Here is a 23,528-nt window from a genome sequence, read left to right on the forward strand (position 1 = left end):
ACGGACTGCAGGAGTCCTGTGGAGAAAAGGGATGGCACGGCTACCCTCTGAGTGAGAGAGAACCCTGACCCCTGCCTGGACAGGCTTTTGTTGCTTTCTGGGAGCATTACCTCAAGGACGGTCTTCATCAATCATTGTCAGGCAGTAATGATCAAACAATAGATAACATTCAGAGAATTCTGAGGGCTTATTCTGAGACAGGGTCAGTTAGCTAAAGGGCCATAAAACTTTGGAAAACAAACTCATTTAATGCTTGGACCCTAGTCAGAAAACTGAGGACATTCTTAACAAAGCAGGTTTCACAGGATTTTATGCATTCTGTCTTAGGCCTGATCTCCCTGAAGAACCGCTCGTTCCTACCCAGGACTGTACCACCCTCCAGCATTGTTTCAGGCTTAAGTCAGGCAGGAGAAGTAAGGCAGCCAAGAGATTAGGAGACTTCTCCCAGACAGAATGAGGACTCAGGCTATGTCAAAGCCGAGGGGTGAGGGTCCATCATCCCCTTTTTCTATAGCCCCCAAGTCCTTCCCTGAGGGCCCCTTCACAACCATGCCTGTCTTAGGTCTTCCCTCCCTTGAGGAATCTTACATGTCATTGGCTAACCAGTCATCCCCTTGGGGCCAAGCAGGGTGACGTAAAAGGGGGCAGAGGCAGCGCCTGCGCCCCTGCCAGGAAGATAAGTTTTGTCTCTTTAGTGGCTTATGGTCCTAAGGTCTCTTACTCAGCCTTAGCCATGGGGGGTTACAGCTTCTGAAACCAGTTAGGGCAGTTCCCAACAAGCCACAAATGGGGTGTTTAGGCTACTGTAGGACAGGAAAAAGTTCCCTTTACCCCCTTAAGCTCTGTGACTGGCTTAAGAATTAAACTGAGATAAAACTGATTAACTGGAGGGAGAAAAAGATTTTCATTTTGTACTTACTTCTGTACCAGAAGTTTCACAAGGAAAAGAGATTTAAGGAGGTAGCTAGGTGATTGAGGTTTATGTATCCTTTTAGGCTTAAAAAAAAAGTTTTGAGCTACTGGGTGGTGGAAGCAAATTATAGAAAGGTCAGAGAAGAAAATGTATGGTAAATAAGGGTTGTATTGTTATGTAGATGAGCCAAGTGATGAGAATTGTTTCTTCCTAGTAAGGAGATACCTTTACAAATGGAACTTTTCTTTATAAATGTAAATTTCTTTATCTGATAAGGGAAAATTTATACTTTGTTTTTAGGCAGTTGGTGGTTGGGGGTGGGGTGGGGCAGTAAAGAGCTTTTCTTGCATTTGCTGGTTCCCAGTTGTCTGTAGCTTAAAATGCTCCTTATGTGAAAGTGACATGTTTCGAAGTGGCACATTCACTACCCATAGTTGTGCCCAGCAACTACAAATACAGGGTTTCCCACAAGTTCCCTTCAAGGTTTAATACTTTGCTGGACTAACAGAAGTCATAAAAACATTTCATTAAGTTTATTTATTTTAAAATATATAACTCAGGAACAGCCCAATAGAAAAGATGCATAGGCTGAGGTATGGGCAGGAAGGGACAGTATACAGAACAAATGTCCATGCCTTCTTCGTGTGTGCCACCCTTCCAGCATGTCAATGTGCTGAGCAACCCACTAGCTCTCTGAATCTCTTTAAGCAAGTGTTTTTATAACTTAACCTCCAGGCCCTTTTCACTCCCCAGGGGTGTGGGGGGTGGAGGAGACACTGGGGCTGAAAGCTCCCACTTAAAAAAATGTATTTATTTTTAGATGGAAGGGAAGGGAGGGAGAAAGAGAGAGAAACATTGATCGGCTGCCTTTTGCACACCCCCAACTGGGGACCTAGCTCGCAACCCAGGCATGTGCCCTGATGGAGAATCACACTGGCACCCTTTCAGTTTGTAGGATGATGCCCAACCCAATAAGGCACACCAGTCAGGGCTGAGAGTTCCCACTTTGAAATCACATGTTTGGCCTTTCTGGTGACCAGCCCCCATCATGAGTTCATCTGGGGGCCATCTAGTGGTCACCTAGAGCTACCTCATTAGCATAAACTCAGGTGTGGTTGAAAGGGGCTTATTATGAATACCAAAAGGTTTTCCTATAACTTAGGAAATGCCAAGAGTTTTGGGAACTCTGTTCCAGGAACCAGAGAACGAAGACCAAATACATATTTTCATTATATTCAAGTTCTGTAGGTCATTCGAATACATAATGGGACTTGAGATAGATAACAATCTATCAAATTAACTTGGTTTTCTTTTTGTTCTTTTTTCTTTTTTCTGTTTATTGATTTTAGTGAAAGAGAGGAAGGGAGAGAGAGGACAAGAGAGAGAAACATTGATTTTGTTGTTCTACCCACTCAAGCATTAACTGGTTGACTCATGTAATGTACCCTGACCAGAGATTGAACCAGTAACCTTGGCACATGGGGACAGTGCTTCATCCAGCTGAGACATCTGGCCAGGGCACTTGGTTTTCTTTTGAAAAGTTTCTAGATTTTTCCTTTGTGTCAAAAATCAGACTCTGATCTTTGAATCATCAGAATGAAGGCTATTTCTCTTGAGTATACCCCATTAATTTATGGGCTTTAATTTTTCTATAGGAATATATAGAAATAGTAGGATTGATACAGGGTGCAGCCAAGGGGGGTGGGGGCAGAAAAGATTTGGAATGGTGTCCAGAACTCAAAGTGTACAGGAATATTGGAGGAAATATTAAGATGTCCTCACCACCCCCACCCCCCAGGTGTCAGTTCGGGGAAGGGACAAATGGAGCAGGGCCATTGAGAGCTGTTTTACATAGCCACAGTTTTTCAGCTAACCTCTGGAATGGTCATTTAACATATCTATAACCTTTAACTGGTTTCATAGATATGTTAAATAGCTGTGGCCAAGTTTTGGGCCAGGGAGAAGTGAGTGGCTTCTACCCAGGATGTAATTGGGGGCTGCTTCTCTGAGAGAGTGCCTGCGGGAGAGCCATGTGGCTTTAGCAGAGTGAGGACACCCTCTTGGCCAGGTGAGCGGGAGAGCCACGCTGTTTTAGAAAGATGTAGACCCCTGTAGCCATTAGGAGGGAGAGCCACGCGGTTTCAGCAGAGTGCAGACCCCCTCTTGGCCAGGTGAAAGGGAAGACCACGCAGCTTTGCCAGAATGGAGATCCCTGCAGCCAGGTGAAGAAGAAAGACGCGCACTTTTGGTGGAGTGTGGCTTTGGTAGAAGCCCACGCGGCTCTGAGGTGCTCCCTTTGGCCGAGTGGCCTGGAAAGCAGGAGAGACTTTGACTGGAACTTGGTTCAAAGAACTCTTGCCAGTGAGAGGTGCCTCCTGACTTTGGATTAATTGGAGATCCTGCCTAGACAGGCAGGCGACACAGCTCACGTGCCAGCGACCTGAAAACTGACGTGTGCTCTTTTCCTGATTTACGGTACCTGGAGTTGGGACAGTGGGAGAAGGGAGCACTGTGTGTGTGTGTGTAGGTGTATACCCTTAAAGACTTTAATATTTTAAGGAAGGCATTAGGCCTCAATAGCATTAAATAAACATTTTGTTTCCTTTTCACAACTCTCTGGCATTGAGAGATGTCTTTCCAGTTGGTGGTGGACAGAAGAGCCTAATAGATATTAGTATACTGTCCTTGGGAGGGGCCCCTGTTTTCTGAAGCAGTTTTTGGCATCCCTCGGTGGGCCAAGTATTGCCCCCCCTCGGACCCTCATTCGGTAACAGGATCTTTCCTTTTCCCCTGCCTATTTCTGGCTGTACTTTTATGTTTTTCCTTCAAAAATGTTCATTATGTAGAATTTGCTACCTAATTTATTCAACAAATATTTATTGAGAACCTACTGTGTGTCAGGTACTGTTCTAGGTCTGAGAGATACTTCAATGACTAAAACAAATTTTCAGCTTTTTTGGAACTTACATTCTAATTAAAGAAGGTAAGTTAGGGTGAAGATAGACAGTAAACACAGAAAGGACATTAGAAGGTGACATGCTGTAATAAAACAGGACAAAGAAAGGGGGATTGGAAGTTGAAGGTGTTCAGAACAGGCATCCATCCCCAAGATGCACCACTTTGGCATGTGGATTATTTTGAGCTGAAGGCAACTGAAACTCTGCAGTAAAGAGAAACTTTTACCTGTCCCGTAAACAGCTTAAATTGTGAGCCTTGCCCATAATAAGAGTTGTTATCAGAAATAACTTTTTATGACTTATCTATGTTGCAGGGCAAACATCTAATTCCTGAACATCTGCTCTTCTTATTGTCCCTTAATTATTGTTCTCTCCTCTGAAGCTCCAAGCACTTTATCTCATTCTTTAGCTCAGAATGTTGTTTTAAACTCATTTTGCCTTTCTTTCTCTGAACCTCTCATGTATGTGGTATTCCCATGTGTATGTATATAATTAAATTTGGTTGTTTTCTCTTGTTAATTTGTCCCATCTTGATGTAATTATTAGATCAGCTGAAATAACCCGGAAGAGTAATTTTTTTCTCCCCAACAGAGCACTAGTGATGGGAGTTGTAATTATAGATGGGTGGTCAGAGTTAGCTTCATTGGAAATGTGACATTTAGGACTTCCAGCCAAGATGGAGGCATAGGTGGAAATACCGTACCTCCTTGCACAACCAAATTTAAGGGCAACAAAGATTTCGAAACAAAAACACAACCAAAACAGACAGAAATTTGAACTGTACTGAAGTCCAACAACAATGCGAACTATTCATCCAGACCAGTAAGAGGGGCAAAGTCAGTAGCCGGTGGAGAGGGGTCCTGCAGGAAAAGGCAGTGGTTGGCAACCTGGGCGAGTGCAGAGACAAAACAAGCAGACCCAGTAAGGCTCCCAAGGTGGCTGGCTGACTGCAGATACACATTCACGGGCAGATAAACCAGTTAAAAAAACAGGCAGTGAGACCGCGCAACCTAGGGCCACGCAACCCAGGGCCCCAGCGATGGGAAATACAGCCTAAAAGCACTGATTGGAAAAACTTTTGGTGGTTGAGGTTCCTGGAGAGGCTCCAAGCCTCACAGAAGAGTTCGTTGGAGAGACCCACAGGGTCCTAGAATGTACACAAGCCCACCCACCCAGGAACCAGCACCAGAAGGGCCCAGTTTTCTTGTGGGAAATGGCAAAGGGGACCAAAATCTGAGAGAGAGTGGAACAAATGCCATTGCTCCCTCTCTGACCACGCCCCCAGTCACAACCCAGAGACTGGGTTGACCCACCCCAGTGAATACCTAAGCTTTCACCCTTCATACATAACAGGCGCAAACAGACCAAAACCTTATGGCTCAAGGAGAAGAACAGCTCAAAGCCCCAGAGCCAATACTTCTAAGAGACAAAGAAATCCCCAGCCTATTGGATGCACAGTTCAAAATACTGGTGATCAGGATGCTCATAGACCTGGTTGATTTTAGTCACAAATTAGATGAAAAATGAATGCTACACTAAGTGAAATGAAGGAAAATGCACAGGGAATGAGTACTGAGGGGAAGAAAAATGGGACTCAAATCAATGGAGTGGAACAGAAGGAAGAAAGAAACAGCCAAACAGAAAAGAATGAAGAAATAAGAATTGTAAAAAATGAGGAGAAGCTTAGGAACCTCCAGGACATCTTTAAACGTTCCAACATCCGAATTATAGGGGTACCAGAAGGGGAAGAAGAATAGCAACAAGTGGAAAACTTATTTGAACAAATAATAAAGGAGAACTTTCTTAACCTGGCAAAGGAAACAGACTTCCAGGAAGTCTAGGAAGCTCAGAGAGTCCCAAAGAAAGTGGACCCAAGAAGGAACACACCAAGGCACATCATAATTACATTAGCCAACATTAAAATGAAGGAGAGAATTCTAGAAGCAGCACAAAATAAGGGGACAGTCACCTACAAAGGAGTTCCCATCAGACTGTCAGCTGATCTCTCAAGAGAGACCTTCCAGGCAAGAAGGGGCTGCAAAGAAGTATTCCAAGTCATGAAATCCAAAGACCTACATCCAAGATTGCTCTATCCAGCAAAGCTTTCATTTAGAATGGAAGGGCAGATAAAATGCTTCTCAGATAAGGTCAAGTTCAAAGAATTTATCATCACTAAGCCCTTATTATATGAAATGTTAAAGGGACTTATCTAGGAAAAAGAAAATAAAAAACACGAACAATGAAATGACAGCAAACTCAGTTATTAACAACCACACCTAAAACAAAAGCAAACGAAGAGGACAGCTAGATCTGGAGCAGAGCCACAGAAATGGAGATCACATGGAGGGTTAGCAAAAGGGGAGTGGGAGAAGGGAAGATGGGGAGAAGGTAAAGAGAATAAATAGCATAGATGGTAGGTAGAAAATAGAGGGGAGGGCAAGAATAGTATGGGAAGTGTAGAAACTAAAGAACTTATGACACATGGACATGAACTAAAGCGGGGGAATGGGGGGAGGGGATGTGTAGGGGGGAGGGGATGTGCAGGGGGGAGGAGGAATGAAGGGGGGGACATGGCATAATCAATAAAATATATTTTAAAAAAAGAATGTATAGGTAGTGTAACTAAAAAAAAAAGGAAATGTGACATTTAGACCAAGCCTAAAAGTCAGTAAGAGGGAAATTGGAGACAACTGTAATTGAACAGCAATAAAAGAAATTAAATAAATAAATAAATAAACTCAGTAAGAAAGTTAGCCAAGTGGTTATCTGGGAGAGGAGAGTTCAAGGCAGAAGAAATGGCAGTGAAAATATCCTACATAGAAACATAACCTGCCATTTGGAGGAATGAGAAAGTGTTCAGTATGTAAAGAAGCAAAATAGTAGGCAGTGAAGTCAGGGAGATAATTAGGAGTCAGATGTTGTAGAACCTGGAAAGCCTGTGTAAGACTTTGGCTTTACTTTAAAAGAAATGGAGAGAGCCAGATGGTTTTGAACAGGGATGGGCCAAGATCTAAATTACATTTTAAAACATGCCTCTGAATGCTTTGTTTAAAATAGACTTTGGGGACCCTGACCAGGAAGCTCAGTTGTTTAGAGCATTGTCCTGATACACCGAAGTTGTGGGTTTGATCCCTTATTTTAGGGCACATACAAGAATCAACCAGTAAGTACATAAATAGGTTGAACAACAAATTGGTGTGTGTGTGTGTCCTCTTCTCCTTTCTAAATCAATGAATAAAAGATTAAAAAGTAGATTGTTGGGGTCAAGAGTAGGAAACCTATTAGGAAGTTACTGCAGAAATGGAGTTGCAAGTAGTGATGGTGGGTTTGACTATGGTGGTAGCAGTGGAAATACTGAGTAGGGGTCAGATTATGGATCTCCTTTCATGGTAGAGCCAATATTGGCATTCTGGTTTATAAATACTTAATTTGTAAATTTGGTTAGTAGGAATCTGTCCCTCATGACTGGTACTTACCAGGCGTACGGATGAAAGTTTTGGACTGCCAAAGCAATAATATATAGTGTGGTGTTTTTCATATGTATGTATGATGCCCAGAAAAAGTCCAGCCATTGTTAATATAACAAGAAAGGTTTGCATGACATTGATGTAACCTGGCAGCCAAGGAGAGTGGACTGGAATGCACATGTGTGAACAATGACAACTTCACTGAACTAGTCAGTGGGGGTGGTAGACAGTATTGAGTGAGCGTGTGTACTGTGTGGCTGTCACATTCAAAATGACTGAGGGAGTAGAGCAACAAATCTGCATCAGATTTTGCATTAAAATTGAACATTCCTCCATGGAAACTATTTGTATGATTCAGAAGTCTGCAGCTATGGGAAGCTGGTGATTGGCAGATTTATCATGGCAGTGTACCCACTTATGCATCACATCTCATGCAGAGTTTTTTGGTGAAACATCAAATTGCCAGGTGATTCAGCCCTGCCCATAGTCCACATTTGGTGTCCTGTGACTTCTGGCTTGTCCTAAAACTACAATCACCTTTGGAAGGGGAGAGATTTCAGGCCATCTATGACATTCAGGAAAATATGACAGGACAGCTGATGGCAATTGAAAGGAGGATTGTGTGAGATCCCAAGGTGCCTACTTTGAAGGGGACTGAGGTATCATTGTCCTATGTACAGTGTTTCTTGTATCATGTATCTTCTTCAGTAAATGTCTGTTTTTCATATTACATGGCTGGATACTGTCTGGACAGACCTCATATTCCTCTGCCTTAATCATTCCAGGGCCAGGTACCAGACAACTAGAGACCACCTTTACAGCCCATAACCCCCCACTCCCCCACACAGACTTATTCACACTATCCAGTCCTAAATCTGCTCAGCTGCTTCCCTTGCCCCATGTTTCCTTCCATACGCACGTACACATATACCTACGTATGAATATATACATGTTTTATATTTTACTTCCCACTACCTAAATTGAGAATTCTTTGAACTAGAGGTAGTTTATAATATCATTTATTTTGTATACCTCTCCATACTGTGTATAGTACTAAACTCACAGTATTCTGTAGATTCCATTAATTTCAGTTGAATTTCTGTTGGCTCACACATCATTCTCGCTAGATCCAGGAATAGGAAGGGATTAAGAGTGAAAAATACCAAAACTGAAAATTTTCTAACTTTCTAAGTCAGACGTTCATGCATCGGCTTTGATTTTGGTGTATAATTTTATGCTAACATTACCTGTATTTAAATGTGTATCTATATTTAAAGGTATATATATATATATTTAAATATAAGTGGAAACATTTAACAAAGTTGATGACATTTTGGTGAAATACACTTTGATGTATTTCAAAGCAGAAAGTATACATGATTTTTAAATTTTATTTTATTTTTAAAATATTTTATTTATTTCTAGAGAGTGGGAAAGGGAGGGAGAAAGAGGCAGAGAGAAACATCAGTGTGAGAGAGAAACATCGATGAGTTGCCTCTCACACACCCCCACTGGGGACCAAACTCACAACCCAGGCATGTGCCCTGACTGGGAATTGAACCAGCGACTTTTTGCCTTGTGGAATGATGCCTAACGAACTGAACCACACCAGTCAGGGCAAATGTTTATTTTTAATTTGCCACTGAAATATTTCCGTCAATTTTGCTGTTTTTCAGTAGCTAATCAGTGTAACCATGTGGAAAAACCTCTTGTTAATATTATAATACACATTTCTAGGATATTTCTAATATTAAAGAAACTAATTTTTAGTCTTTTTTCTCTTTTGAAGATGCTTATGACTTGGAACCTGCATCCGAATTAGGAGAAGACTTATTGAAACTTTATGTGAAACATTGTTGCCCAGATACTGATATTTATGTTGATGGAAAAAGTTTTAAAACTCACAGGTAAATAGGCATGTGACTGATTTGGTGTCTTGGTTGTGACAGTATAAAGTGTAAAATGGTGACTATCTTTTTGTAGCCCAGTGGCTTTCAAGCTGTGATTCACCTAGGCCAAACAGTCTGGGGTGTTGTTGCCTCAGGGTTTCTGACAGGGAAGAAGTCGGCCATTAGGCAGGATTTTCTGCCTGCAGGGGCACACATGCCCCTATCCAGACATGTACATGCTTCAGCCAGAGCAGATCTATGTTTTGCATTGCATGAACCTACGTTTTATTAGAAGAAAATACTCTGTTGCCTAAAATAGGTTTGCAAGCCACAGTCACAGAAAATGTAATTAAATGCAGTTTTTAATTTCACAGGCATTGTAGTATTGAGAAAGATTATTTCCACATGAATGACATGTATTTTCTCTGAATGCATTTTGGCTGAATCTTTCATTCAAAATGGATGATTCTCATGAATAGCGTTGATTAGGAGGTTTAATATTTCAATGTACTTAAAAAAACATTATTCTCCTTTAAAATCAGTTTGCTTAGACATTCAAGGCTTTCAAATTAAAGCCTGCTGCCTGTTTTGGTCAGGTTCTTTTTTGCAAGTAACTAAAATCAGCTTAAAAGAAGGAAAAAAATTAATAAGAAATACAGATTTTCTGTTGGAACTCAAGAGGAAAAAGAGTAGCTTGGCCTCACAATGGACTAGAATTGGAACCGGAAATCTGAGGAAACCAGACAGCTCTTCTCTTTCCCTCTCTGTGTTTCAGATAGAGTCTTGGTGAGTTATGCTGGTGCTCCTAAAGAGGAAGAATCAGACTGTTTGCAGTGGCAAGAAGCAGTCTTCAAGGTTCAAGGGTGCACAGCCTGAATAATATTGGCAGTAGCTTTAGATTTCAGGAATCTGCCAAGCCAAACAGTAGTGATATCTGTGGTTTCAAAAATCATACTGGTTTTGCCAGTTAATTGACAGCAGTATGTTTCTAAACTCGAGGTTTGCCAGTTGCATCCAGACTATTTACCATTCAGAATTTGAACTTTTCTCTCTGGGAACATATGTTTTTAATTACATGTATACACATATAATTAATATAATTTTGATAAAATCTATATTATATATAATAAAATACAGTATAATACAGAGTTATCAATATATTTTCTGTATCATAGATACACTAGTATATTTCCTAGTTAATGGTGTGTGTGTGTGTGTGTCTTTTTGGTGGGGAGGAGTCCACACAATTTTATTTTAAAAATTAATTTAATTTAATTTTGTGTCCAGGTTTTTCTTAATACAATATAGGCATCCTAATAAAGTAATACTGATAAGAGTCCTAAGACTATTGTTATCATACAGAAAGCGGGACCCTATGACCATTTGCAATATGTCCTCAGACAGTGTCTGTATTTGGCTTCTCTTTTTGTGCAGCTCAACAGTAGGCTGTGTTTTAGGAGCTGGGTCTAGAATATTATTATATTTGTATTCCAGGGCATCTCTTGCTCACATTCCTTTTTTTATTTTATTTATCTACCAATAAAAATAAACACATTAATTAGGCAGTTTCCTAAGGATGTATTTCAAGAGGATCTGGTTTAAATGTTCCTATGTTGTTGTTAGTGCCCTTATGTGAGTTACAATAGAGAATTATTTTTGTAATTATATATATATTTTTAAAAGATTTTATTTGTTTTCAGAGAGAGAGAGAGAGGAAGGGAAGGAGAAAGAAAGGGAGAGAGACATCAGTGTGTGCTTGCCTCTTGCATGCCCCCTACTGGGGTCCTGGCCTACAACCTAAGCATGTGCCCTGACAGGAAATTGAACTAGCGACCCTTTGGTTTGCTGGCTGGCACTCAATCTACTGAGCCACACTAGCAAGGGCATATTTTATTGTTTATGCTAATATAGTTGTCCTGATTTTTTTCCCTTTGTGCCCCTCCACCCAACCCCCTCCCCCGTTCCCTCAGGCAATCCCCACACTGTTGTCCATGGCCATGGATCATAGATAGGTGTTTTTTGGCTACTCTATTTCCTATGCTGTACTTACATCCCCATGACTTTCATAACTACCAATTTGTGCTTCTTAATCCCTTCAACTTTTTCACCCGTCTCCCCCAATGCCCTTCCACCAGGCAACTATCAAAGCATTCTCTGTATCTATGATTCTGTTTTTGTTCTGCTTGTTTGTTTATTTTGTTTTTTTAGATTCAATTGTTGATAGACATGTTATTTATTGCCATTTTATTGTTCATGTTTTGAACTTCTTCTTAAAGAAGACCTTTTAACATTTATGTAATACTGGTTTGGTGATGATGAAACTCCTTTAGCTTTTTCTTGTCTGGGAAGCCCTTTATCTGTCCTTCAATTCTAAATTATAGTTTTGCTGGCTAGAATAATCTTGGTTGAAGTTCTTTGCTTTTTACCACTTTAAATATTTTGTGCTACTCCCTTCTGGCCTGTGAAGTTTCTTTGAGAAATCAAGGGACAGTCTTATGGGGGCTCCCATGTAGGTAACTACCTGCTTTTCTCTTGCTCCTTTTCAGATTCTCTTTTTGTATTTAACCTTTGGCATTTTAATGATGATGTGTCTTGGAGTGGGCCTCTTTGCGTCCATCTTGTTTGGGACTCTCTCTGCTTCCTGGACTTGCATGTCTATTTCCTTCACCAAGCTAGGGAAGTTTTCCTTCATTATTTTTTCAAGTAAGCTTCCAATTTCTTGCTCTCTCTCTTCTCCTTCTGGTACCCCTATAGTGCAGAAACCTGAGTTACAATGGCAAATTGGCAAATTTAAATCCCAAGATTACCTTTGTAGTCCATACTCAAACATCTCTATGTTTAATACATATTAATTTTATTATTTAGTCCAAGGAATATTATATCAATAGTTTCAAAAACACATACTCATGTAATGTAGTCTAAAGTCCAACGTAGAACTTTCTGCTAGATTGATGTCAGCATTTATCCTACTATAGCAATATGGCTAAAAATTCAATTATAATGTGCCTGCTTTAATTTTTAAATTATATGTACTTATATATTGAAAGATCAGTGCAAGTACTCACAAAAACCAGAATTTAAGATCAGAATTACACTCAGTTTAGGTCTCAAATTTTAGAACAGCTTAGGTTGTTAGTTTAACATATTCAAATTGGTATGGTAATGAGGTAGTTTTCTCTTTGAGTCATTGTATTCCTCAAGTCATTGTATGCTCAAGTTTCTTCCTGAAGAACAACCCTGATACTCAAGTTTTTCCTAGAATCTCTCTCCAGTTGCTAGTTGCTCTTTCCAATCATCATCTTGATCCCCAGCCCAGTGCCTGGAGCCCTTTATATGCTGCAAGACAGTTTGATGCCAATCACTTGCTTGCGATGGCACAATTGAGCTAAAGAAGTTATTTATAATAGAGTTGTTGAGAGTATGTGGACTATGTGGAGCCTGTCTAACTGGGTTTGGATTCTAGCTTCACTGTCTTTGAGCTGTGTGAATTTAAGGGAGTCATTTAACCATTCAGAGCTTCAGGGCCCTTATCAAACAGAAGGATTATAGAAGTTCCCTATCACAGGGTGATTGTGAAGACTAAATTACTTATTTCATTTAAAGTGTTTTAAACAGTACCTGGCACATAGTAACAACTAAGTGTTGCTATCATCATCCCGGTGACAGGCCTTTGCTATATAAGCTTTTCTGTGGAATAGCCTGTATGCCCTTTACTTATGTGGGGCAAGCAGAGAAATATGATTTGAATAGTTCATATTTTCCCCTAATCCAAGAAAGAATGGTATAGCATTAGGCCTCCAGGGAAGGCCTAATGCAATAATCACACTACTCTCCATCTGCATAGACCTTTCTCCCTCTGACGCATACATCTCCACCCACTCCCACAGCTTTGTTGTCCTGTTTTAACTCCAGTATTTCTGCTCAAGGAAGAAATGAAGAGAGCTCTTTTTATTTGAGGGGTGGGAGGTTATTATAAAAGGAGTTCCTATTAGAGTTCATTGATCCCATTTGTTGTTGTGTTCCTACGTTTCTGGATTACTTCCTGGGACACTACCACACATTATACTCCTTGTTGTGGGTCTCTGTAACATTACTTTCCTGCTTGAATTGCTTTCCATCACCAGATGATACCATCTGGATATCGCGCGTTTCTCTCTGCTTGTGTTTCCTCCTGTCATCTTCAGCCTACCCCTGAGCACCTATCTGACCCACTCTATTGCTGATCTCCTATTTTATATTGTTATATATATAATTTTTGTGTTTTCTGAGAGGAATTGAATCTGTTAGATTTTTAAGATAATTTATTTCTCACATTTCTGTGTTCTGTAGTTAAGATTCACTTGTGCTTTTATTGAAAAAGCAGGGCAGTGATTCCTAATTTTAGCTTTGTGACGCCCCAGGTCTGAGATCCCTTCCAACATACCTTTCTTTTCAGTGCGTGCTATTATATCATTAGAGATATTCATTCATGGCATTAAAACACTGTTAAATCTCCCTCTAAAATGCAGATTTCTTAGACTAATATACATCATCACTGAATCAGGAGGTCAATGTTCTAGTCTGGTCTATGCCACTAATTAGCTATATGATCTTAGGTACATCAGCTGAAAGCTTTTCAGAGGCATGTAGTGTAATGAATCAGAGGTCAGTCTTTCTGGGTTTAGATTCTGATTCCACTGTTTGTGGAATGGTTGAGGGTCACTTAATCTCTCCAGGTCTTAATTTATTTGTCTATAAAAGAAATAATAATAGTAATTAATAGTATAGCATGACTGGGAGGATTGAATCAGGTAATGCACTCAAAACACTTAGCACAATACTTGGCACACTGTAAACTTTCAGTAAATGTTAGTTGCTGGGAATGTTTACTAGATACTTGGAAGGGAGGCACATTATTGGCTGTTGTACCTTACCTTATACCAGGGGTTGGCAAACCATGGCCCAAATCCCAAGAGTGGCCCTTTTAAAAATAAAAAAAAACAACAAAAAAAACAAAGAGAATATGCAACAGGAATCTGTATTTATGTCAGATATTTACTTTCTGGCCCTTTACAGAAAAAGTTTGATGTTTCCTCTCTTAATATGTTTGCCAGCAAGCTTTAATGAAATAATTATAATAAATTTCCAAATTACCATGCAATAAAGTGAGTTACTAATGTCTTAATACTAATTATTAGTGACAAATGGTCAATGCTGTCCACTTGAGAGGCTTACAATAATAATAAATTATTTGTAGGAACGGTAGGGGGAATTTCTTGGTCACAGGTGTTTGAGGGCAGTTGTAATGAGCAAAGCAAAAGGCACTGGGTGCCTGAAAGGAAACAAACCACCTCTGTATTGTAGAAGCTTCTTAATTAAACTTGACTAGACCTTAGATATTCTCTGTAGAACCTGCTAACAACATGTTTGCAGAAGTCTCAAGGCTTAGGAAGCCGTTCTCTAGTACGGCTTCCATACGACACATTTCCATTCCTATTATTGAGTTTGTGTCTTCCAGGGGTCACTTAGGTTACCAAACCTGTTTAATGCTATTTGAATTTATTATTTTGATGACACAACTTAATGAAATATCATGTAAAAGAATGATATATTAAATATGAAAGGAGAGTTACTGTTCTGGTGAAAACTAAACTGAATGCTTGAGAATGATTTAATAAAGGAGAAGCACTTTTAAAATGTTGTATTCATTATAGATGAAACATTATAAAAGTGTGAGGAGAAGTTATAAAAATATAAAATGATTCTATAATTCTGCTTCATCAAATTTTAAATTTCCTTCTTCACTGTAGAACAGTTTAGGAACCCTAGAGAACATATATGGCTAGAGTTTTTCCAGGAAATGTAAGGCTCCCATTAATGAACCCACATTAAAAAAAAGTTTGGCCTTATGATGAAAGATTTGTGACTGAATGCATATTTATATTTTAAATTAGAATAAAATGATTATGATATATAAAAATTATTTTTAAAATTCTTTCCTTATTTTTTGATTACCCAAGCAACTATCAGTCCTAACTGTGTTGGATTATACAGCATCTTCTACACTTGATAAATAATTTTTTAACTTTGGAAAGGCTAATTCTGTGAAAGCTATAGTCAGTGGATGCCTCCAGACTTTCTTTTTTTAAAGGAAAAGTGTTGTATTAAAGTTTATGTTCTCTAAAATATTTGCCAAGAAGTGGACTGAGTGGTAGTGACAGCTCCGCAAAGTTGGGTTCACTACTTAGATGTAATCCTTGTTACATTATGTGGAAATAAAAAGGAAAAATATACTCTTGGAAGCAAGAGTACTTTAGAAAATAGCCCTGGTAAAAATTCCTTTTTTAGTGCTTCTCTGAGTAATCCAGGCCATTGTTCTGCCTGGAGTGGTGAATCTAGTTCAGCTAACACCAGGAAGTATCAAATAGTGATGTAATAAAGCAAGAGCAAGAGGGAAATTAGGGCATCTCAGCAGAGCCAGAAGCAGCCTTGTCAGTTGAAATTAAATTTAATCAAAAGGAGAAAATAGTTTTTGGCATGCTGGAAAATGAAAAATCTGGCAAAATTTTTTAACATGCCATGCCATCTACAACATTATTTTTTAAACTGAGACTTGCATTCTGATTAAATTGGAATGTTTTCTAAGTTTCTGTCTCAGGATGAGGGTAATTGTTTAAGCTTTTATTCTTACTTAGATGCAAATAGTTATTAGTTCAAGTCTTCTGAAAGCAGACACAAGGATGGGTTTAGACTTGCAAGAAATTTATTAAGGTAAATGCATGTGAGAGGACATGGGAAGGAATTTAGAGATGACTAGGAGAGCTGTTAAACTGAAATGTTAATCTAACTCTGAGCAAAGGAGAAAGGAAATGAAGGAAGCTTGGGTAGAAGCATCTTAGACTGCAGTGCAGTTCTGAGGAAAGTTCAACAGACTGGTGGAAAGTTCACAGGCCAAAGTCACCTATTAGAGTAATCCTGTCTCCCAGGAATAGGACTACTTCAGTATCCCTGATGTGCTCAATCATTGGGCAGGAAACAGCCAGTAAGAAGTAGCCTTGGGACCAGTGTGGTATAGATTTCCGAGTGCCATAGCTGGGCCACATAGGTCAGTTATACAGTCAAAGATCAAAGAAATGTATTCTTGTGATTAGCCACATGTGCAAATCATGACATACTAAATTTAGGTATCTTTACCATTAGGTATAGTCAGGTAAAGTAAATAGATGGAGGGGAGAATTCTAATATTATTCTTCATTAAGAATTATTTAGGGTAGGTAGGGGTGGGCAAGGGGGGATGGCAATGGAAAAAGACTGCTTGGGAAGATGGGAACATGAAGCAGTGTGGAGATGATGTTTTGTTGAGTTGTGCACCTGAAAACTGTATGGTCTTGCAAACCATTGTCAACCCAGTAAATTCAATTAAAAATAATTACTTAATGAGCCCTTGTTATATGCTAGGTACTGTGTTTTGTGCTTAGAATGAGATTCATACAAAAGTAAAAATGAAGTGCAGAGGATCAGATAGATTATTAAAATTCAGCATAATTGATGTATTAGAAAAGACTGCCATAGAAAAGGGTCTGGCAGGATATCCAATAAATTGTTAATAGTGGTTATTTCTATAGACTTAAAATGTTCACTTTTTAAGATTCTATATTAGTTTATCACAAACAAATTATCATTATTATTATTTTAGATTTTATTTACTTATCTTTAGAGAGGAAGGGAAGGAGAGGAGAGAAACATCAATGTATGGTTGCCTCTCGTGAGTTCCCTGCTGGGAACTGGCCCGCAACCCAGGCATGTGCCCTGACTGGGAATTGAACCGTGATACTCTGGTTTGCAGGCCCGCGCTCAATCCACTGAGCTACACCAGCCAGGGCCCAAAAATTATTTTTATAATTTAAAAATGTTTCTGAAATTTTACCTTTCTATGCTTGAGGAAAGAATTGTAGATGGCTTAATGTTTTTTATCTTTTTGTATAGGTTCAATCATACTCTAAGGTTAACATCTTTGTCCTCTTATACAAAAATAAAAATTCCATAACAAACTTCGTGAATTAAATATTGCACTTGATTGTCAGATTCTTTTTCTCTTCCTTCTTCTTTTTGTAGATATGATTTGTGTTTCTTTTTATAATCTCTTAAGGTGGCATCTTGGGTCATTGATTTGAAACCTTTTCCTTTTTAAAAAATATTTTATTTATTTATCTTCAGAGCGGGAGGGAAGGAGTGAAATATCAATGTATGGTTGCCTCTCGTGAGTCCCCTGCTGGGAACTGGCCTGCAACCCAGGCATGTGCCCTGACTGGGAATCGAACCACGATCGTGTGGTTCTCAGGCCCGCACTCAATCCACTGAGCTACACCAGCCAGGCCTTTTCCTTTTCTAAGATGAACATTTTAAAGGTAAAAAATTATCTCTAGGTACTGCTTTAACTGTATTCCACAAATTTTGGTATGTTGTATTTTTATTTTTGTTCGAGGAAACATTTTCTAATTTTTCTTTTTGATCCATGGATTATTTGGATGTGTGATTTACTTCCAAATATTTGAAAATTTTACAGATATTTCTCCATAGTTAATTTATAATTTAATTCCACTGTAGTCAGAGAACATATTCTATATTAGTTCACTTAAATTTGAAACATGTTTTATGACCCAGAATATCTGTCTTAGTGAATGTTCCACATGTACTTGAAAAGAATGTGTGTTCTGCTATACTTGGGTAGAGTGACTATAAATGTTATATCAGTTGATAATGTTGCTCAAATCTTCCATACCCTGAACTGATTTTTTGGTCTACTTGTTCTGTTAATTACTGAGAATGTCGAAGTTTCCAGGTATGATTGTGAATTTGTCCATTTCATCCTTCAGCTCTGTTTTTGCTTGATGTCTTTTGGAGGTTTGTTATTGGGTATACACACATTTAGGATTGTTATTTTCTCTTGTCAAATTGACTCTATTTTCATTATAACATATCACTCTTTACCACATATAATGTCCTTTGTTGTGAAGTGTTTTGTTTGATATTAATAGAGCCACTGTACCTGAGCCACACTAGCTAGAGCTATTTTCATTTTTGTCATGCTGTTGACAGCTGTATTGTGTGTGTGCACACATGTACAAGTGGGTTTTTTTAGGTTTTTTTAAGGTTTTATTTCTTTTTTAAGTTTATTTTATTGATTATGCTATTATAGTTGTCCCATTTTCCCCCTTGTCCCTCTCCACCTGGTATCCCCATTCCCTCCACCATGGTCCATCCTGCTTAGTTCATGTCCATGGGTCATACATGTAAGTTCTTTGGCTTCTCCATTTCCTGTACTATTCTTAACTTCACCCTGTCTATTTTGTACCTACCATTTTTGCTTCTTATTCCCTGTATCTTTTCCACCATTCTCTCCTGTCCCCCTCCCCACTGGTAGCCCTCTATGTGACCTCTATTTCTATGATTCCGTTCCTGTTCTGGGTGTTTGTTTAGTGTGTTTTTGTCTTTTTTTCCCTTAGGTTCAGTTGTTGACAGTTGTGAATTTGTTGTTATTTTACTGTTCGTAGTTTTGATCTTCTTTGTCTTAGATATTTCATATAATAAAGTCTTGGTGATGATGAACTCCTTATTTGGGAATTATTTTATCTGCCCTTCCATTCTAAATGATAGTTTTGCCGGACAGAGTAACTCTTGGATGTAGGTCCTTGCTTTTCATGATTTTGAATACTTCTTTCCAGCCCCTTCTTGCCTGTAATGTTTCTTTTGAGAAATCAGCTGACAGTCCTTTGTAGCTTACTATCTGCTCGTCTCTTGCTGCTTTTAAAGATTCTCTCTTTAAGCTTTTGCATTTTATGATGTTTTTAGTGTGGTCCTCTTTGTGTCCATCTTGTTTGGGGCTCTGCTTCCTGGACTTGTATGTCTATTTCCTTCACCAAATTAGGGAAGTTTTCTTTCACTACTTTTTTCAAATAAGCTTTTAATTTCTTGGTCTTCCTCTTCTCCTTCTGGCATCCCTATGATTTAGATGTTGGTACATTTAAAGATGTCCCAGGGACCTCTTAGCCTATCCTCATTTTTTTTAATGCTTTTTTTCTTCCTTGTGTTCCAGATTATTGATTTGATTCTCAGCTTTATCCTCTCTGCTGTTGGTTCCCTGTAGATATTTCTTTATTTTGTTTAATGTAACCTTCATTTCTGCTTGTGTCTTTTTTATGCTGTTGAAGTACCCAAGGAGTTCCTTGAGTATCCTGATAACCAGTGTTTTGAACTCTACATCTGATAGATTGCTTATCTCCATTTCATTTAGCTCTTTTTCTGGAGTTCTGATTTGTTCTTTCATTTGGTCCATGTTTCTTTGTCTCCTTATTTTGGCAGCCTGCCTGTGTTTGTTTCTAGTATTAGGTAGAGTTTCTTTGACTCCCTATCTTGGTAGCATGGCCTATTAGACAAAAGCACACATAAGTTCGATGGGGCAGAGCCTTAAGTAATTACTGGGATGGGGCAACCTTTGTGAACCAGGTTGATGGGGTCTCAGATATGTTGTTGCCACTCTGTGGCTCTGAGTGGGGGAGGGCTAAGAAAAGGGACAGTGGCTGCTGCCTGGCCTCTGGAGTTTTGCCCAGGTGGAAGTTGTCTCCTGGCACTTGTCCTGTTGCCAGTCACTTCGATTTCTCCTTGTTTACCACTGGTGCCCTTCCAGCTGTTGCCCTGGTGCTGAATGCCAGAGGAGGTGAGTCTGCATGAGTCCTACGTCTGTTGCAGGCCCTTTATGAGGAGTCTCTTGAGCATCCCAGTTTCTTCTGCAGTCCCAACCCCCACTGGTTTTTACAGGCAGAATTTATGGGGACTTATCTTCCTGGTGCTGGAACCCTGGGCTCAGAAGTTTGGTCTGGGGCTGGGATCCCTTGCTCAGAGGTATTCTTCCTGATTTTTTTCTACCACATGAGAATGTGAGACCACTCATTCCATGTCTCACTGCCTCTGTGCCTCTCTCATACCTCTCCATGCCCTCCATACCTGTTTGTATGAATGTGGCTTCCTGAAATCCTTGGGTGTCAGACTTCCATACAATTGATTTTCTGAGAATTCTGGGTGATATTTGTTTTGTAGTGTACTTGCAATTTTTGCTATGGCTGTGGTAGGAGGCAAGGTGTGTTTACCTATATCTCCACCTTGACTGGGAGTCACCTCATTTCTTTTTTTAAAATATATTTTATTGATTATGTCATTACAGTTGTCCCATTTAATCCCCTTCATTCCCCTCCACCCTGCACACCACCTCCCCCCACAATCCTTATTTTAGTTCATGTCCATGTGTCATAAATCTTTAGCTTCTACATTTCCCACAGTACTATTGCCCTCCCTCCATCTATTTTCTCCCTACCATCTATGCTACTTATTCTCTATACCTTCCCCGCTTCTTCTCCTCCCACTCCCCTGTTGCAAACCCTCCATGTGATCTCCATTTCTGTGGCTGTGCTCCTGATCTCACTGTCCACTTAGTTTACTTTTGTTTTAAGTGTGATTGTTAATAACTGTGTTTGCTGCCCTTGCATTGTTCATATTTTTTATCTTCTTTTTCTTAGGTAAGTCCCTTTAACATTTCATATAATGAGAGCTTGGTGATGATGAACTTCTTGAACATGAACTTATCTGGGAAGCACTTTATCTGCTCCTCCATTCTAAATAAAAGTTTTGCTGGAAAGAACAATCTTGGATGTAGGTCTTTGGATTTCATGACTTGAAATACTTTTTTTAAAAATATAGTTTATTGATTTTGCCATTACAGTTGTCCTATTTCCCCCCTTTCATTCCCCTCTACCCTGCACACCCTCCCCCACCATTCCCCCCTTTTAGTTTATGTCCACATGTCACAAGTTCTTTAGATTGTGTATTTCCCATACTATTCTTTCCCTCCCCCTATTTCCTACCTACTATCTATGCTATTTTCTGTACCTTCTCCCCCTTTCTCCTCCCACCCCCCTGTTGCTAACCCTCCATGTGATCTCCATTTCTGTGGTTCCGCTCCAGATCTACCTGTCCTCTTAATTTGCTTTTGTTTTAGGTGTGGTTGTTAGTAACTGTGAGTTTGCTATCCTTTCACTGTTCACATTTTTTATCTTCTTTTTCTTAGATAATTCCCTTTAACATTTCATATAATAAGGGCTTAGTGATGATAAACTCTTTGAATTTGATCTTATCTGAGAAGCACTCCATCTGTCCTTCCATTCTAAATGAAAGCTTTGCTGGATAGAGCAATCTTGGATGTAGGTCTTTGGATTTCATGACTTGGAATACTTCTTTCCAGCCCCTTCTTGCCTGTAAGGTCTCTTTTGAGAAATCTGCTGACAGTCTGATGGGTACTCCTTTGTGGGTGACTGTCCCCTTATCTCTTGCTGCTTCTAGGATTCTCTCCTTCATTTTGATCTTGGCTAATGTAATTATGATGTGTTTTGGTGTGTTCCTCCTTGGTTCCAAGTTCTTTGGGACTCTCTGAGCTTCCTGGATTTCCTGGAAGTCTATTTCCTTTGCCAAATTGGGGAAGTTGTCCTTTATTATTTGTTCAAACAAGTTTTCTACTCATGGCTGATCCTCTTCCCCTTCTGGTACCGCTATAATTCGGATGTTGAAATGTTTAAAGATGTCCTGGAGATTTCTAAGCCTCTCCTCATTTTTTTGAATTCTTGTTTCTTCTTTCTTTCCAGTTTGCTTGTTCCTTTCTTCCTTCTGGTCTACTCCATTGATTTGAGTCCCAGTTTCCTTCCCATCACTATTGGTTCCCTGTGCATTTTCCTTCATTTCACGTAGTGTAGCCTTTATTTTTTCATATAGTTTGCGACCAAAATCAACCAATTCTGTGAGCATCCTGATCACCAGCATTTTGAACTGTGCATTTTTTTTAAAGTAACAAGCTTGAGCCAGATTAGCTCCTTTTTTTTTTTTAAAGATTTTTATTTATTTATTTATTTATCTTTAGAGGGGAAGGAGAGAGGGAGAGAAACATCCATGTATGGTTGCCTTTCATGCATCCCCTGCTGGTAGTTAGCCTGCAAGGAACGGGCTTGCAACCCAGGCATGTGCCCTGACTGGGAATCGAACCGCGATCGTCTGGTTCGCAGGCCCGTGCTCAATCCACTGAGCTATGCCAGCCAGGTTGAACTGTGCATCTTATAGGTTGTCTATCTCTTGGTCACTTGAAAGTCTTGGCTCTGGGGCTTTGATTTGTTCTTCTTTTTTGTTTTTAAATTAAGAGTATTTTCTTTTTTTAATATTTATTTATTTTTTTAAGATTTTATTTATTTATCTTTAGAGGGGAGGGGAAGGAGAGAGGGAGAGAAATATCAATGTATGGTTGCCTCTCGTGCGCCCCCTGCCAGGAACTGCATCCCCTGCTGGGAACTGGCCTGCAACCCAGGCATGTGCCCTGACTGGGAATCAAACCGCAATTGTTTGGTTCTCAGGCCTGAGCTCAGTCCACTGAGCTACACCAGCCAGGGCTGATTTGTTCTTCTGATTGAACCATTTTTGGTCTGGTTGCACCTATTATGTATGAGGGGCAGAGCCTCAGGTGTTCACCAGGGCAGGGCAACGAAGTGGCTGGGTTGTGATGCTGTATGTGGGGGCGGGGTCAGAGAGGGAACAATGGCACTTGCTCCACTCTCTCTCAGATTTCAGTCCCTTCTGCCACTTCACACAAGCAAATTGGGCCCTTCTGGTGCTGGTTCCTGGGTGGGTGGGCTTGTGTACTTTATAGTCCCCTGTGAGTCTCTCCCACAAACTCTCCTGTGAGGCTGGGAGCCAGTCCTGGCACTTCAACCCCTGCAAGTTTTTCCAATTGGTGATTTTAGGCTTTATTTCCTGGCACTGGGGCCCTGGGTTGTGTGGTTTGTCTCACTGCCTGTTTTTTTTTTTTTTTTTATCTGTTTTATCTGGGTGCTAATGTGTGTCCGAGGTCAGCCAACCACCTTGTGCACCTCACTGGGTTTACTGGTTTCCTCCCCGCCCCTGTGTCTGCCAACCACTGCCTTTTCCTGCCAGGACCTCTTTGCCAGCCTCTGACTCTACCCCTCTGACTGGTTTGTTTGTTGTTGGACGTTGGTACAGTTCATTTTTTTGTCCTGGTTGTATTTTTGCTTCTAAATCTTTGTTGTCCTTAAATTTGGTTGTGTGAGGAGGTACAGTGCTTCTACCTACGCCTCCATCTTGGCCACAAGTCCTCATTTCTATACATATATTTTACACTCAACTGTAAATTGTAATTTGTCTTTTAAATAGTTATCTTAAAGTTCTTCCTTAAGTAAGAAAGAATGTATTTCATATTTCCCCACATTTCTAA

The 23,528-nt window shown here is 39.7% G+C and overlaps 1 protein-coding gene across 2 annotated transcripts in view; it reads left to right on the forward strand.

Moving 5' to 3' along the window:
• BTBD8 (BTB domain containing 8) overlaps positions 1-23,528 on the forward strand; it is a 147,307-nt gene that overhangs the window by 25,623 nt on the left and 98,156 nt on the right. For both annotated transcript variants that reach the window (XM_037045479.1, XM_037045480.1), the window contains exon 4: positions 9,127-9,244. In XM_037045479.1, the coding sequence (XP_036901374.1) occupies positions 9,127-9,244 (118 nt within the window). The remainder of the gene's footprint in view (positions 1-9,126; positions 9,245-23,528) is intronic.

Source organism: Sturnira hondurensis, unplaced genomic scaffold (assembly GCF_014824575.4).
Source record: "Sturnira hondurensis isolate 20B ecotype Veracruz unplaced genomic scaffold, ASM1482457v3 Scaffold0004322, whole genome shotgun sequence".
In the NCBI taxonomy this organism is placed as follows: domain Eukaryota; kingdom Metazoa; phylum Chordata; class Mammalia; order Chiroptera; family Phyllostomidae; genus Sturnira; species Sturnira hondurensis.